The sequence below is a fragment of the Salvelinus alpinus genome, chromosome 9 (genome assembly GCF_045679555.1).
Source record: "Salvelinus alpinus chromosome 9, SLU_Salpinus.1, whole genome shotgun sequence".
Classification (NCBI taxonomy): domain Eukaryota; kingdom Metazoa; phylum Chordata; class Actinopteri; order Salmoniformes; family Salmonidae; genus Salvelinus; species Salvelinus alpinus.
In genome coordinates, this window is record NC_092094.1 from 46,218,353 (window position 1) to 46,234,269 (window position 15,917).

Sequence of the window (15,917 nt, forward strand, 5' to 3'; positions counted from 1 at the left end):
ACTTTTTGGAGAAATGTCCTCTGGTCTGATTAAACAAAAATAGAACTGTTTGGCCATAATGACCATCATTATGTTTGGAGAAAAAAAGGGGAGGATTGCAAGCCGAAGAACACCATACAAACCGTGAAGCACGGGGGTGGCAGCGTCATGTTGTGGGGGTGCTTTGCTGCAGGAGGGACTGGTGCACTTCACAAAATAGATGGCTTCATGAGAAAGGAAAATTGTGGATATATTGAAGCAACATCTCAAGACATCAGTCAGGAAGTTAAAGCTTGGTCACAAATGAGTCTTCCAAATGGACAATGAACCCAAGCATACTTCCAAAGTTGTGGCAAAATGGCATTTAAGGTCAACAAAGTCAAGGTATTGGAGTTGCCATCACAAAGCCCTGACCTCAATCCCATAGAGAATTTGTGGGCAGAACTGAAAAAGGTTTGTAGGCCTATCTCGTACACGCTGACTCACACCAGCTCTGTCAGGAGGAATGGGCCAAAATTCACCCAACTTATTGTGGGAAGCTTGTTGAAGGCTACCTGAAATGTTTGACCCAAGTAAAACAATTTAAAGGCAATGCTAACAAATACGATTTGAGTGTATGTAAACTTCTGACCCACTGGGAATGTGATGAAAGAAATAAAAGCTGAAATAAATCGTTCTCTCAACTATTATTCTGACATTTCACATTCTTAAAATAAAGTGGTGATCCTAACTGACCTAAGACAGGGAATTTTTACTAGGATTAAAATGTCAGGAATTGTGACAAACTGAGTTTCCAAATTCAACTGTAGGTACCATGACATTAGGAAACAGTGCCAGGAAACTTAACCAAAGCATGGATTGCTGTCATACCATGTCAATAGAATTACAGGTTAAGGAATCCAATAATGCCCTTTTGTAATTATCCCTAAGCAAGTGATTCTGTTCAATGCAAATTGTACTATTTTATTCTCTATTCTGTTCTATTTTATTGTGACTAGCAGAAATTATTTTTTGACACCCAATTGTGACGCACTGACCAACAGCCCATCCCTTGAATCAAAATTAAGGAATTCGATAGTATGATCACAGTTGGCTTGAGCTACAATTCATGTTCATGCATTAGTCACTGTTCTTGCTGACATGCTCTCTTTCTAACAATGTTCACTCATCGTTGTTTCATTGTAGCCTACTATTCGTAATTGACGTCGCTCTTCACTTTGATATAGGGCGGTGTGTCGTTCACGCGCACCGGATGAACTTGAGAGGCTGAACGGGAAACGATTTCTCCGTTTCTATTATCCTACACCCCCGCAACCAAAGACTGTATACAACACTTATAGTGTAAGTAGTTGTTTATATTAGGATATATTAATTAAGTATTACACATGCTATCACAAGTGTATGTGAAGGTTTGGGGAGCAGAAAGTGTGTCGTTCAATCGAGATCAGTAGCGATCTACTTTATTTCAGTTGCGCAACAACGGTTGTTGTTACAATCTAACCACCGTCGGGACTTTTTGAACATGGCTGAACCAAGCGGCAAAAGATTGAAGACCAACCTGCCTAACTGTAAAACTCACCGAGCTTTTCTCGGGAGCAGAGTGAAACAGAATCTCCCAGCGGTCGTTGAGGAGAGTTTGTGTGGAGTATCTACATTTATTATGGAGGTCGCTTACATACTTGATGCACTGGTAAGGGCGACCCGACCATCTAGCAATAGGCTGCAACTGCAACTTACTTTTTTACAAAATTCTATCAGGGTAAATTGAGATGGAGAGACAGGGGAGTAGGAAGGGAGATGGAGAGACAGGGTAGAGGTGGAGGGAAGATGGAGACAGGGGAGTAGGATGGAAAACGGGAGATGTAGGGAAGATGGAGAGACACGGGGAAGAAAGAAAGAGGAGGGAGAGGAAAACAAATGGACATCATGAGTTGATTACGTTTACCAAGTAGCCTATGAGAGTCACAATATAAATAAAGTTGTATGCCCTCCAATACAGCAATATATGTCAATAACCGATTTGTACGTGGATCACTCTTACTGGAGGTATTCTGTATTGACTCTTCCAGGCCAAGATATTTGAGCAGGATGACATTGCCTTGCCAAGAGTGGCAGCGTTCTTCCACGAGCAGTCTGTGCACGAGCAGGCGAAGGCTGAGGCCATGCTGGACTACCTGTCAGACAGAGGGGGACAGTACTGCAGTAAAGACATCCAGGTAAAGCTGCCCACTCATAGAAATATAATGAACCTCCAGTACACCCATTATAGCATAATTGACCCAAATGGAGACGCCCATTCTACATATTCTAATTCTGTGTGCCCACTGCCAGCGGAGAGGTGATGGGCTCCTAACTCTAGGCACTAAAGCAGGGTTTCCACTAGTTTCCCCAGCCACAAAGTCAAAATTATATTGGAAAACTTTTTGGTCTCAATTTAAGGTTAGGCATAAGTTTAGCAATGTGGTGAGAGTTGAGGTTAGGGTGGAGAATCAGATTTTAAGAAGAAAATGGTAGAAATAGGCAGGGTTTATGACTTTGTGTCTGTGGTAACTAGTGATGACCCTAAAGCAGGGCATGGAGTGTTGGCATGTTTAGACCATGATAGAACGTTAGTGATATGGACACCAAGGAACTTTCTAACTTAGCTGGTTCATTGTTGCCCATGCAAGGAAGTTAGGCTAGCAAGCATTTTAGCCAGCTAGCTTAGTCTAGGACATCAAAAACTACAAGCGTGTGTAGCCTACTATTCGTAATTGACGTCATAGACTGTTTTGCCAACATGAAAGAGAGATGGATGGCATTGGCGTTCATCTACTCTACAAGTAGGGTGAGTCAAAAACATGTTTTTTCCTAATTGCGCACGCACACAGAAATCAGTACCATGGAGAGCCACATGATATTTATTTCATGTTGCTTGGACTGAATTGTTTTTGGTATCTTTTAAGTTTGTTTTCACTGTATTAGACAAAGCATATACTGTATAATCTAGTTGATTTGAGGATGTTTAAGTTGAAATAGTGCTGGAATAGCGGAGGCAGTGCTCCTGTTTCTTTGTGCTGACTTGCTGTGGTTCTAAATCAGTAGTTGCTTAGTAAACTGTCAAACATTAACTTGCTTGAGCATGTTGTTAACAACAGGTGAAAATGTTTGTTACATACAATATTTGCTTTGTCTACTTCACCGGATGTTGCTTTCCGGTTTTGTGATGAATCAAAACACCTATGTGAGAATGCTGACTAGAGCTCCATGTTCAACACCATAGTGCCCTGATGTATTCGGCGTATGTGACAAATACAATTTGGATTGAATCAAATGTGTGTGTGGTTGAATTTATTCCTGCAAGTTTCTGGACATTTCTGGGGGGAATGGCCCTAGCCCTCACCCTCTGATCCAACAGGTCCCAGACGTGCTCAATGGGATTGAGATCCGGGCTCTTCGCTGGCCATGGCAGAACACTGACATTCCTGTCATGCAGGAAATCACGCACAGAATGAGCAGTATGGCTGGTGGCATTGTCATGCTGGAGGGTCATGTCAGAATGAGCCTGCAGGAAGGGTACCACATGAGGGAGGAGGATGTCTTCCCTGTAACGCACAGCGTTGAGATTGCCTGCAATGACAACAAGCTCTGTCCAATTGTGCGTTCCTGGTGTAACTCGGCAGTGGTTATTGCCATCCTGTACCTGTCCCGCAGGTGTGATGTTCGGTTGTACCAATCCTGTGCAGGTGTTGTTACATGTGTTTTGCCACGATCAGCTGTCCGTCCTGTCTCCCTGAAGCGCTGTCTTAGGCGTCTCACAGTACGGACATTGCAACTTATTGCCCTGGCCACATCTGCAGTCCTCATGCCTCCTTGCAGCATGCTTAAGGCACGTTCACGCAGATGAGCAGGGACCCTGGACATCTTTTTTTTTTTTTTTTTTCAGAGTCAGTAGAAAGGCCTCTTTAGTGTTCTAAGTTTTCATAACTGTGACCTTAATTGCCTACCGTCTGTAAGCTGTTAGTGTCTTATCGACTGTTCCACAGGTGCATGTTCATTAATTGTTTATGGTTAATTTAACAAGCATGGGAAACAGTGTTTAAACCCTTTACAATGAAGATCTGTGAAGTTATTTGGATTTTTACAAATTATCTTTGAAAGACAGGGTCCTGAAAAAGGGACGTTTCTTTTTTTGCTGAGTTTATGAACTAGGGCTGATAGAGTTAATGTGTTTTTAAAATTTCTGTGCATCAATTTTTTGCATTCAAAATCCAGAAAATATCCAAAATACATAATAAATTGTGCTTCATCAATCTACCTGATTTTGATGACTGTTGGACAAAATCAAGATGTCAATTTTCTTGTAATGCTTTTTGTAGAAAAATCTTAATTTACAGCTCAATTTTAGCAAATTCAAAATTTGCGATTAATCGTGATTAATCATGGCAAATCCTGTGATTAACTCAATGTTTTGAGTGTGATACAATTACTGTAGTAACTCTGAGCAAATACATAGATCAGGATCTACAAGTCCCTACTCTGCACTAATGCAACATGCAACTATACAGTATATGAATGGTTTAAAGCATCAAACACACCAAGGATACTGTTCTTAGCAGCTCTGCCGAAAGTGTCTGCAGTCAACTTTTTGTTGTTGACATAGCACAGCTCAACTGGCGATATGCCTTGTTAAAATACTCCAGACCACAAGTTGGCAGTACCTTTCTTAAGATATGTTTGGCTTGTGCCTGTTGTAGATAACTAAGGTTAGGTAACTAGCAAGCTCATTTCCAATGGGAACAAATGAGTCATAGTGGGCAAAACAAGCAAGTAGGGGGGGCAGAGCCAACCATGAGCTAGCAAGAGCCTATTGGTGTGTTCTGGCATGTATTTTAGTAAAGTCTACAAAACTTAGTCCACTCTGTTCGTAACAGATTCTAGTTTTGGGAACTGAAAACTGTATTGAGAACATTTGCATAATGTCGGGCAAAATCCATCTCGTTCCATCTTCCCCCATTGCCGGGCACTGGACTTCCTCTCACCACCATATTTGGTAGTGAGTGGAAATGCCAAGCAGATGCATCACATTTATACATCTAGTGAAATATCTGTATCATTGTTCTATCTGTGCTAATGTTGTTGCTAGCTAGCCAGATGGCCACAACTAGATAACTAGCATAGCTAGCAACATTATAATTCAATCACAATGGATTCATTTTTTAATTAAGCAGCTGCCTGTTAGCTGCTGAGAGTCAGTGGAGCAGCTAGCAAGCTATGTTGTGCTAACTGGCAAATGTCGATGCTAACTGTTTAGCACATCATCAAACCTAAAACTCAAGCTATATGTAAAATATGTAAAGACTTGCTATAGAAAACAAAAAGTATAATGCAGCCTTATTGTTTTAGTTGGAACAATTCTGATGAAAAGGCTGTGGACTACACCGGGAAAATTGCTTTCTGATTCTGGCTCACAGCCAAGTAGAAATGGAAGGTTCTTCGGTACCAGGTCGGTACGTAGCAGGTACGTATTGTGTTTTTGCAAGAGAAGGAACGGCCTCCTATTGTGCTATGAACCTATTGGTCGTCAGTTTTCTCAGTGTGTCTGACCTTTAACAATTAATGGCACGCTGCCTGTCAAGATTAGCGGCAACCTTAATGTAAACTCACTCACTTTTGTACATCGCCTTGGTCCGTACAATTGACCTTATTTTTGCGGCCCCAAAAAATTAATACTTCCAGATCAACTGTAATATCAATACCAATGTCAAGCACAATTTCTCCCCTTTCCAACAAAATTAATGACGATACCTTCATGATGCCCATCTCTGCATAATTCAACAAGGCAATGAGCTCCGTCGGGTCTTTTTTTAAAATGTTGGGTGGGGAGCGAAGGCTACGAAGTGATCTTGAAAGGGGGAAATATGCTGTGTGAAGAAACAGGTTTTTTCACCCGATTTGTCCAACTAATCTACTTTAAAATGTAAATAAAACATAGAGTTTATGTAATGTCTCATCACATACCTGTTTGAAGGTTTGTGTCGAATTTGAAGAGGGGTTTAGGGCTGCGCTAACGTTAGCCTGACAAGTGAACTGCAGCTGTTCCGGCTTTTGAGTGTCATGATGGCTCGCAGTAATGACGTGCAACGAAATGCAATTGGCACCCTAGTCATTAAATATTAGTTTAATATTAGCAATAATTATATTAATTTAGACAAAAATCATGAATAATGAAGTTGTCTTACAAGTATATATGGTTAAGCATGATTTTAATCTGCGAGAGAAGGGCTACCCCTGGTGGAAAGAGGCTGTACGGCACAAAATGAGTTGCAAGTGACACGTCACGATGTAACATACAGCGTCAGAGGGGTCAGTTTTTTTATATTTTCTCCAATACTGTTAGACCATTACCATGTCAATCAATGCTGACTCGAAACGTAGTTCACACCCTGGATTTTGATGCCAACACAGTCACTACAGTCCCATTCGTTTTCATTGCAGTCTCGTTTGAATGTCGCGGTTACGCACATTTGTACGGAATGGGGTGAGTTTATGTTAATTATTCCTAAAGTCCTTGTGTTGCAACGTAATACCTATAGGATCTGCTACATACCTTTCAGAGATGGTGTTTTGGTTGGTGTTGGGGCTCCTTGGGGCTAGAGATAAGGGGTTGTGAGTGGACTGGACAGGATAGGGAAATCTGAGGCCAAGGGGGATGGGGGGGTTAAACCCTAACCTTGGGGCTTTGCCTGGGGCTCAGGCCTAATGCCTGTCAGGGTGTACATTTCCCCTGAATTCCGGAAAATTGGGGAGATTAATGCGCAGGCGGAAGGACAGTGCATTAATTGTGTTTCCAGATGTACGGGGTGATGTTGCCACTTTAGTTTTTCTTTCTGCCTCCTCTAGTTTTACGAGTCATGTAAAATAGAACCTGTGTGGGACTGCTAAGGGGTCCATCATCAGCAATTTGGGACACCTTGTTATCCATTTGATCAGTGAGGGCAAATGATATGTCCTGAACAAGTCTATTTGTCAGTTCTAATATTATTAAGATGTGTATTCAATTCTGCAATAATAGATGACTTTGGTTGGAGTTTGGGAAAAAACAGTAGGCCATTTTTTTTTTTTTTTTTTTTTTTTACAGTTTGGACAGATTCATTTTCATAAAGATTATAGCTAAAATAGGTTTAAGAAACGATTAAAGTTACAATATGTAACTTTTTGGCCGACCCGACCAAATTCACATGGAAATGTGTGTTATACAGTGGCATTTTTCCTATTTTGTTGCCTAACAACCTGGAATTAAAATAGATTTTTTGGGGGTTTGTATAATTTGATTTACACAACATGCGTACCACTTTGAAGATGCAAAATGTTTTTTATTGGGAAACAAACAAGAAATAAGACAAAAAAACAGAAAACTTGAGCGTGCATAACTATTCACCCCCCCAAAGTCAATACTTTGCAGAGCCACATTTTGCAGTAATTACAGCTGCAAGTCTCTTGGGGTATGTCTCTAAGCTTGGCACATCTAGCCACTGGGATGTTTGCCCATTCTTCAAGGCAAAACTGCTCCAGCTCCTTCAAGTTGGATGGGTTCTGCCGGTGTACAGCAATCTATAAATCATACCACAGATTCTCAATTGGATTGAGGTCTGGGACATCCATCATTCCTTCAATTCTGGCCAGTTTCCCAGTTCCTGCTGATGGAAAAACATCCCCACAGCATGGCGCTGCCACCACCATGCTTCACTGTGGGGATGGTGTTCTCAGGGTGATGAGAGGTGGTTGGGTTTGCGCCAGACATAGCGTTTTCCTTGATGGCCAAAAAGCAACATTTTTGTCTCATCTGACCAGAGTACCTTCTTCCTTATGTTTGGGGAGTCTCCCACATGCCTTTTGGCGAACACCAAATGTGTTTGCTTATTTTTTTCTTTAAGCAATGTTTTTTTTCTGGACACTCTTCTGTAAAGCCCAGCTCTGTGGAGTGTACGGCTGAAAGTGGTCCTATGGACAGATACTCCAATCTCCGCTGTGGAGCTTTGCAGCTCCTTCAGGGTTATCTTTGGTCTCTTTGTTGCCTCTCTGATTAATGCTCTCCTTGCCTGGTCCGTGAGTTTTGGTGGGCGGCCCTCTCTTGGCAGGTTTGTTGTGGTGCCATATTCTTTCAAATTTTTTTATAATGGATTTAATGGTACTCCGTGTGATGTTCAAAGTTTCTGACATTTTTTTTATAACCCAACCCTGATCTGTACTTCTGCACAACTTTGTCCCTGACCTGTTTGGAGAGCTCCTTGGTATTCATGGTGCCGCTTGCTTGGTGGTGCCGCTTGCTTGGTGGTGTTGCAGATGACTCGGGGGGCCTTTCAGAACAGGTGTATATATACTGAGATCATGTGACAGATCATGTGACACTTAGATTGCACACAGGTGGACTTTATTTAACTAATAATGTGATTTCTGAAGGTAATTGGTTGCACCAGATCTTATTTAGGGGCTTTATAGCAAAGGAGGTGAGTACATACTGTATGCACGCACCACTTTTCTTTTTTTCTTTTTTGTAGAATTTTTTTAAACATGTCATTTTTTTCCATTTCACTTCACCAATTTGGACTATTTTGTGTATGTCCAATAAATGAAATCCAAATTAAAATCCATTTAAATTACAGGTTGTTATGCAACAAAATAGGAAAAATGCCAAGGGGGATTAATACTTTTGCAAGGCACTGTACATCTGTCATTCTCATTAAAAGCAAGCCTGAGAAACGGTAGATCTGTTCAAAGTGCGCTATTTCTATGCTTCCCGTTCATAAGTTTCGTTTTTGCATCTTTTACTTTTGGTTTTGTACACCAGCTTCAAACAACTGAAAATACAATATATATATATATTTTTTAATATATTTCACAGCAGTTTAGATAGTACAATTATTATCTACACTGTACATTGCTTGTTTTGTCACAAAAACTGAAATTAGGCAAACTATTAGAATTTTATGAAAAGGTGGAACGATTTTAAAGTACTATTTATTACAAGTTAAAAAAATAATGTTATCCTTCAATGCTGTCTATGTAACATTTAGGTTATTTAGCAGATGTTTTATCCAGAGCGACTTAGTCAGTGCATTCTAATGGCGGTCTTTGTGTGTGTGTGTGCTGTCTTTGTCCCCCAGAGGCCTAGCTGTGAGGTGTGTGCGGTGATCCCCGCCCTGGAGCTGATGCTGGGCCAGTGGAAGGAGGAGATGGCCGTGATGGTGGAGCTCAGCCAGTTGTCCAAGGAGCACAGCGACTCGCACTCCGCCAGTGTGGTCAAGAGCCGCTTCCTGGGGCCGCTGGTGCCCCGTGTCAAACTGCTGGGAGACCTGCTGACCAACGCACGTAGGGTGGGCTGCACCAGCGACCGCTCGGGGGGCTTCGGGGAGTACCTCATCGACCAGCTGCAGGAGGAGTTGACCAACGTCTCCAGTAGATAAATCACTCAGTAGTTTATATTAAAGAAAACTACTTTGCGAGTTCGACTCTCAAAACAAGCCTCTCCTGTCAGTGTTTTATGGCCACCTATATTCTATTATTGCTCGTCTGTAAGGCCAATGTATTGTAGAAGACACTCCCTAGTCCTACATAACTTGCTAGCTCCTCAATAGAAATGATTGAAACTGAAAAAACAAGGGGAATAATTTGAGGCGTATGGCTTAGTTACAACTAGGTTTATTCTGAACCAAGCTGTAGCACTTCTTCTTAATTCCTGTTTGCATTTCTGCACAATTTGTTTAAATGTTTGGTGTGTTCGAGAGAGGGCAACATCTTGAATCCAGTATTTTAAGTTCTAAAATACATGTATTCAAAAAGAATGAATACATATATTATGCACTAGATTTGGGCATTTAAAAGGGCACAGCCTCATTGTATCATGTACAGTTCCTTCGGAAAGTACCCCTTTACTTTTTCAACATTTTGTTGTGTTACAGCCTTATTCTAAAATGTATTAAATTGTTGTTTTCCCTCAATCTACACACAATACACCATAATGACAAAGCAAAAACAGTTTTTTTACATTTTTGCTAATTTATTCAAAATAAAAAATGGAAATATCACATTTACATAAGTATTCAGACCCTTTACTCAGTACTTTGTTTAAGCACCTTTGGCAGCGATTACAGCCCCGACTCTTCTTGGGTATGACGCTACAAGCTTGGCACAGCTATATTTGGGTAGTTTCTCCATTTCTTCTCTGACGATCCTCTGAAGCTCTGTCAGGTTGCATGGGGAGCTTTGCTGCACAGCTATTTTCAGTTCTCTCCAGAGATGTTCGATCGGGTTAAAGTCCGGGCTCTGGCTGGGACACTCAAGGACATTCAGAGACTTGTGCTGAAGCAACTCCTGCATTGTCTTGGCTGTGTGCTTAGGGTCATTGTCCGGTTGGAAGGTGAACCTTTACCCCAGTCTGAGGTCCTGAGCACTCTGGAGCAGGTTTTCATTAAGGATTTCTGTGCTTTGCTCTCTTCATCTTTGCCTCGATCCTGACTAGTCTCCCAGTCCCTCCCGCTGAAAACCATCCCCAAAGCATGATGCTGCCACCACCATGCTTCACCACAGGGATAGTTCCATGTTTCCTCCAGATGTGATGATTGGCATTCAGGCCAAAGACTTAAATCTTGGTTTCATCAGACCAGAGAATCTTCTTTCTCATGATCTGAGACTCTTTAGGTGCCTTTTTGGCAAACTCCAAGCGGGCTGTCATGTAACTTTTACTGAGGAGTGGCTTCCGTCTGGTCACTCTACCATAAAGGCCTGATTGGTGGAGTGCTGCAGAGATGGTTGTCCTTCTGGAAGGTTCTCCCATCCCCACAGAGGAGCTCTAGAGCTTTGTCAGAGTGACCATCGGGTTCTTAGTCACCTCCCTAACCAAGACCCTTATCCTCGGATTGCTCAGTTTGGCCGGGCGGCCAGCTCTAGGAAGAGTCTTGGTGGTTCCAAACCTCTCACATTTAAGAATGATGGAGGCCACTGTGTTCTTGGGGACCTTCAATGCTGCAGAAATGTTTTGGTACCCTTCCCCAGATCTGTGCCTCGACACAATCCTGTCCCGGAGCTCTACGGACAATTCCTTCGACGTCATGGTTTGGTTTTTGCTCTGACATGCACTGTAAACTGTGGGACCTCATATAGAAATCATGTCCAATCAGTTGAATTTACCACAGGTCGACTTCAATCAAGTTGTAGAAACATCTCAAGGATGATCAATGGAAACAGGATGCACCTGATTTCAATTTTGAGTCACATAGCAAAGGGTCTGAATACTTATTTAAAAATATATTTTTTAGTGGAATAAATTTGCAAACATTTCTAAAAACCTGTGTTCCCTCTGTCATTATGGGGTGTTTTGTGTAGATTGCTGAGGAAATATTTGTATTTAATCCATTTCAGAGTACGGCTGTAAAATTACAAAATGTAGAAAAAGTCAAGGGGTCTGAATACTTCCCGAAGGCACTGTATGTATTCCATAAGCAAAGTTGTTGTGGTGTTGCATGAATTGAGTGATAACAATGTGACAATCAAAGCTGAAAGCAAAGTACTTGAAATACTGTAAATATCTGGATTGACACACCTCGCTATGTTATATGGCTTATAATGGTATTTCTGTATTCAGTATTTTACAAAGAGGTTACTCTCATAAGAAATTATGGGTTGATGTATAATGGGATATTGTTTGGGAATGGTCTCATCTGTACACTTTGTTTCTAAAAAACCTATTGCCTTTACCTACTATACAGATTAAATATACACTGTCCCTCTTCATCACATACAGTACAATGTTACAACAATATGTCTACCTTTTGAAATAAAGTTTTATAAAAATTTCTGAGCAGTCTCTTTTTCTCTATGGCTGAGTGTTTGATTTAACACTTTCAAGTAATATTTGTGTTCATAGTGACTTCAGTGTCCTGATTGTCAAAAGATTCTTATTGATTCGCTGATCCTCAACACAGGGGCCCCACAAGGGTGTGTGCTCAGCCCCCTCCAGTACTCCCTGTTCACCCAGGACTGCGTGGCCACGCACAACTCCAACTCAATCATCAAGTTTGTAGACGACACAACAGTAGTAGGCCTGATTACCAATAATGACAAGACAGCCTACGGGGAGGAGGTGAGGGCCCTGGGAGAGTGGTGCCAGGAAAAATAATCTCTCACTCAAAGTCAACAAAACAAAGGAGATGATCGTGGACTTCAGAAAACAGAGGGAGCACTCCCCTATCCACATCGATGTTACCGCAGTGGAGAATGTGGAAAGCTTCAAGATCCACGGTATCCACATCACTGACAATCTGAAATTGTTAATCAAGGACGTCAACCACCCGAGCTATGGCCTGTTCACCCCTCTATCATCCAGAAGGCGAGGTCAGTACAGGTGCATCAAAGCTGGGACCGAGAGACTGAAAAACAGCTTCTATCTTAAGGGCCATCAGACTGTTAAATAACCATCACTAGCCTGGCTTCCACCTGGTTACGCTACCCTGCACCTTAGAGGCTGCTGCCCTATATACATAGACTTGGAATCACTGGCCACTTTAATAATGGAACACGAGTCACTTTAGTAATGTTTGAATAATGTTTACATACTGCTTTATTCATCTCATATGCACAGTTGAAGTCGGAAGTTTACATACACTTAGGTTGGAGTCAATTAAACTCGTTTTTCAACCAATCCACAAATTTCTTGTTAACGATCTATAGTTTTGGCAAGTCGGTTAGTAGATCTACTTTGTGCATGATACAAGTAATTTTTCTAACAATTGTTTACAGACAGATTATTTCACTTATAATTCACTGTATCACAATTCCAGTGGGTCAGAAGTTTTCATACTCTAAGTTGACTGTGCCTTTAAACAGCTTGGAAAATTCCAGAAAATTATGTCATGACTTTAGAAGCTTCTGATAGGCTAATTGACATCATTTGAGTCAATTGAAGGTGTACCTGTGGATGTATTTCAAGGCCTACCTTCAAACTCAGTGCCTCTTTGCTTGACATCATGGGAAAATCAAAGGACATCAGCCAAGACCTCAGAAAAAAAAAATTGTAGACCTCCACAAGTCTGGTTCATCGTTGGGAGCAATTTCCAAACGCCTGAAGGTACCACGTTCATCTGTACAAACAATAGAACGCAAGTATAAACACCATGGGACCACGCTGCCGTCATACCACTGCTGGCTTGCTTCTGAAGCTAAGCAGGGTTGGTCCTGGTCAGTCCCTGGATGGGAGACCAGGTGCTGCTGGAAGTGGTTTTGGAGGGCCAGTAGGAGGCACTCTTTCCTCTGGTCTAAACAAAGATCCCAATGCCCCAGGGCAGTGATTGGGGACACTGCTCTGTGTAGGGTGCCGTCTTTCGGATGGGACGTTAAACGGGTGTCCTGACTCTCTGAGGTCATTAAAGATCCCATGGCACTTATCGTAAGAGTAGGGGTGTTAACCCCGGTGTCCTGGCTAAATTCCCAATCTGGCCCTTAACCATCACGGTCACCTAATAATCCCCAGTTTACAATTGGCTCATTCATCCCCCTCCTCTCCCCTGTAACTATTCCCCAGGTCGTTGCTGCAAATGAGAACGTGTTCTCAGTCAACTTACCTGGTAAAATAACGGTGAAATAAAAAAATAAAATAAAAATACCGCTCAGGAAGGAGACGCGTTCTGTCTCCTAGAGATTAACGTACTCCACAGTAAAACGAGTCCTATATCGACATAATCTGAAAGGCTGCTCCAAAACCGCAATGAAAGCCAGACTACGGTTTGCAACTGCACATGGGGACAAAGATCGTACTTTTTGGAGAAATGTCCTCTGGTCTGATGAAATAAAAATAGAACTGTTTGGCCATTATGTTAGTAGGAAAAAGGGGGATGCTTGAAAGCCGAAGAACACAATCCTAACCGTGATGCACGGGGGTGGCTGCATTATGTTTTGGGGGCGTGCTTTGCTGCAGGAGGGACTGGTGCACTTCACAAAATAGATGGCATCATGAGAAAGGAAAATTGTGGATATATTGAAGCAACATCTCAAGACATCAGTCAGGAAGTTAAAGCTTGGTCGCAAATGGGTCTTGCAAATGGACAATGACCCCAAGCATACTTCCAAATTTGTGGCAAATTGGCTTAAGGACAACAAAGTCAAGGTATTAGAGTGGCCATCACAAAGCCCTGACCTCAATCCCAATAGAACATGTGTGGGCAGAACTGAAAAAGTGTGTGCGAGCAAGGAGGCCTACAAACCTGACTCAGTTACACCAGCTCTGTCAGGAGGAATGGGCCAAAATTCACCCAACTTATTGTGGGAAGCTGGTGGTGGAAGGCTACCCGAAACGTTTGACCCAAGTTAAACAATTTAAAGGCAATGCTACCAAATACTAATTGAGTGTATGTAAACTTCTGACCCACTGGAAATGTGATGAAAGAAATAAAAGCTGAAATAAATCATTCTTTCTACTATTATTCTGACATCCAAGATGGCGTAGCAGTCGGACGTGTGTTTGTATTGTCCTGTATTGTCCTGTCGCGTGTAAATAGTAAATAGTAAATAGTCTTCGTATTTTTCGTATACATTTCGTATATATTTTAATTTCACTTTCCATCTAGGAACTGAATATACATTCCTACATTCCGCCTCACCCAATGTGGTACGGACCTGCTATTTTTTTTATACTTTAGAACCGTAACCCCAAGCAGAAGCTAGCCAGATAACTAGCTACTAGCTAGTAGTCAGTTAGCCACTGCTGCGGTCTTCACCCTCAACTCGGACACAGCCCGCTTCAATACCGGGCCAATACCTGCCAGTCTGCAAGCGCGATATCAACCCAGAGCATATAGGACTGCTTTTTCTCTACCACATCACCGGATTCCTGACGCAAGCTCTGGACAATTACACCGTATCATCACAGCTAGCTAGCTGCAACCGAGTGGCTACTACTGGCTAACACCTCTGTCCCGAAGCAAGCACCAGTTAGCCTTGAGCTAGCCTCGAGCTAGGCCCATCTGCCGGCTAGCTGAAGAGGTCTACCAGCGAATTCTTGGGCTACAATACCAGCTACAAGCTGGTAGGAACTGAATATACATTCCTACATTCCGCCTCACCCAATGTGGTACGGACCTGCTATTTTTTTTATACTTTAGAACCGTAACCCCAAGCAGAAGCTAGCCAGATAACTAGCTACTAGCTAGTAGTCAGTTAGCCACTGCTGCGGTCTTCACCCTCAACTCGGACACAGCCAGCTTCAATCCCGGGCCAATACCTGCCAGTCTGCAAGCGCGATATCAACCCAGAGCATATAGGACTGCTTTTTCTCTACCACATCACCGGATTCCTGACGCAAGCTCTGGACAATTACACCGTATCATCACAGCTAGCTAGCTGCAACCGAGTGGCTACTACTGGCTAACACCTCTGTCCCGAAGCAAGCACCAGTTAGCCTTGAGCTAGCCTCGAGCTAGGCCCATCTGCCGGCTAGCTGAAGAGGTCTACCAGCGAAATCTTGGGCTACAATACCAGCTACAAGCTAATTTAGCCAATTTTTTTTTGCCGCTGCTAGTAGCTTTTACCTTCTGCACAGACACCAGCCCTGTTATTAGCCTGGATATTACTCACCAATTTACCAGCATCGGACTGTCTCTCGACAACAACGCCGGATTCCTGACGTAATCCCCGAGCCACTGCTTCTGATCCTCACAGCTAGCTTGCGGCTAGCGCAGCTAGCGCCACTGCCACGAAGCTAGCACCAGTTAGCAAACACAATTCTACAATTCACAACCTCTCTTTCGCCATCGCCATCTGGCTTGGATTCTCTGTCGACACAACCACGTCTGAGCAGACCCCCCCCCGGGCTACTAACTTTAAACGCCGCGTGCTAGCTTAGTGGAGGCCTCCTCTGCTCCATCTACGGCTGCCCCCTGGACACTATGATCACTTGGCTACATAGC

The 15,917-nt window shown here is 42.6% G+C and overlaps 1 protein-coding gene across 1 annotated transcript; it reads left to right on the forward strand.

The window, feature by feature from the left end:
- Nucleotides 1-1,087: 1,087 nt before the first annotated feature.
- Nucleotides 1,088-11,811, forward strand: LOC139530211 (ferritin heavy chain A-like). Its single transcript, XM_071326410.1, has 3 exons — nt 1,088-1,669; nt 2,049-2,195; nt 9,126-11,811. Exons 1-3 carry the CDS (start codon nt 1,502-1,504, stop codon nt 9,423-9,425), a joined length of 615 nt encoding a protein of 204 aa, XP_071182511.1. The 5' UTR covers nt 1,088-1,501; the 3' UTR covers nt 9,426-11,811.
- The last annotated feature ends 4,106 nt before the right edge of the window (nt 11,812-15,917 follow it).

What these genes read in the sequence shown, in the direction of transcription:
- LOC139530211 (XM_071326410.1), top strand. Translation starts at nt 1,502, where the DNA reads ATGGCTGAACCAAGCGGCAAAAGATTGAAGACCAACCTGCCTAACTGT. An exon ending in CTTACATACTTGATGCACTG is followed by an intron (nt 1,670 to 2,048) that starts GTAAGGGCGACC and finishes TGACTCTTCCAG; the next exon opens with GCCAAGATATTTGAGCAGGA. An exon ending in ACTGCAGTAAAGACATCCAG is followed by an intron (nt 2,196 to 9,125) that starts GTAAAGCTGCCC and finishes TTTGTCCCCCAG; the next exon opens with AGGCCTAGCTGTGAGGTGTG.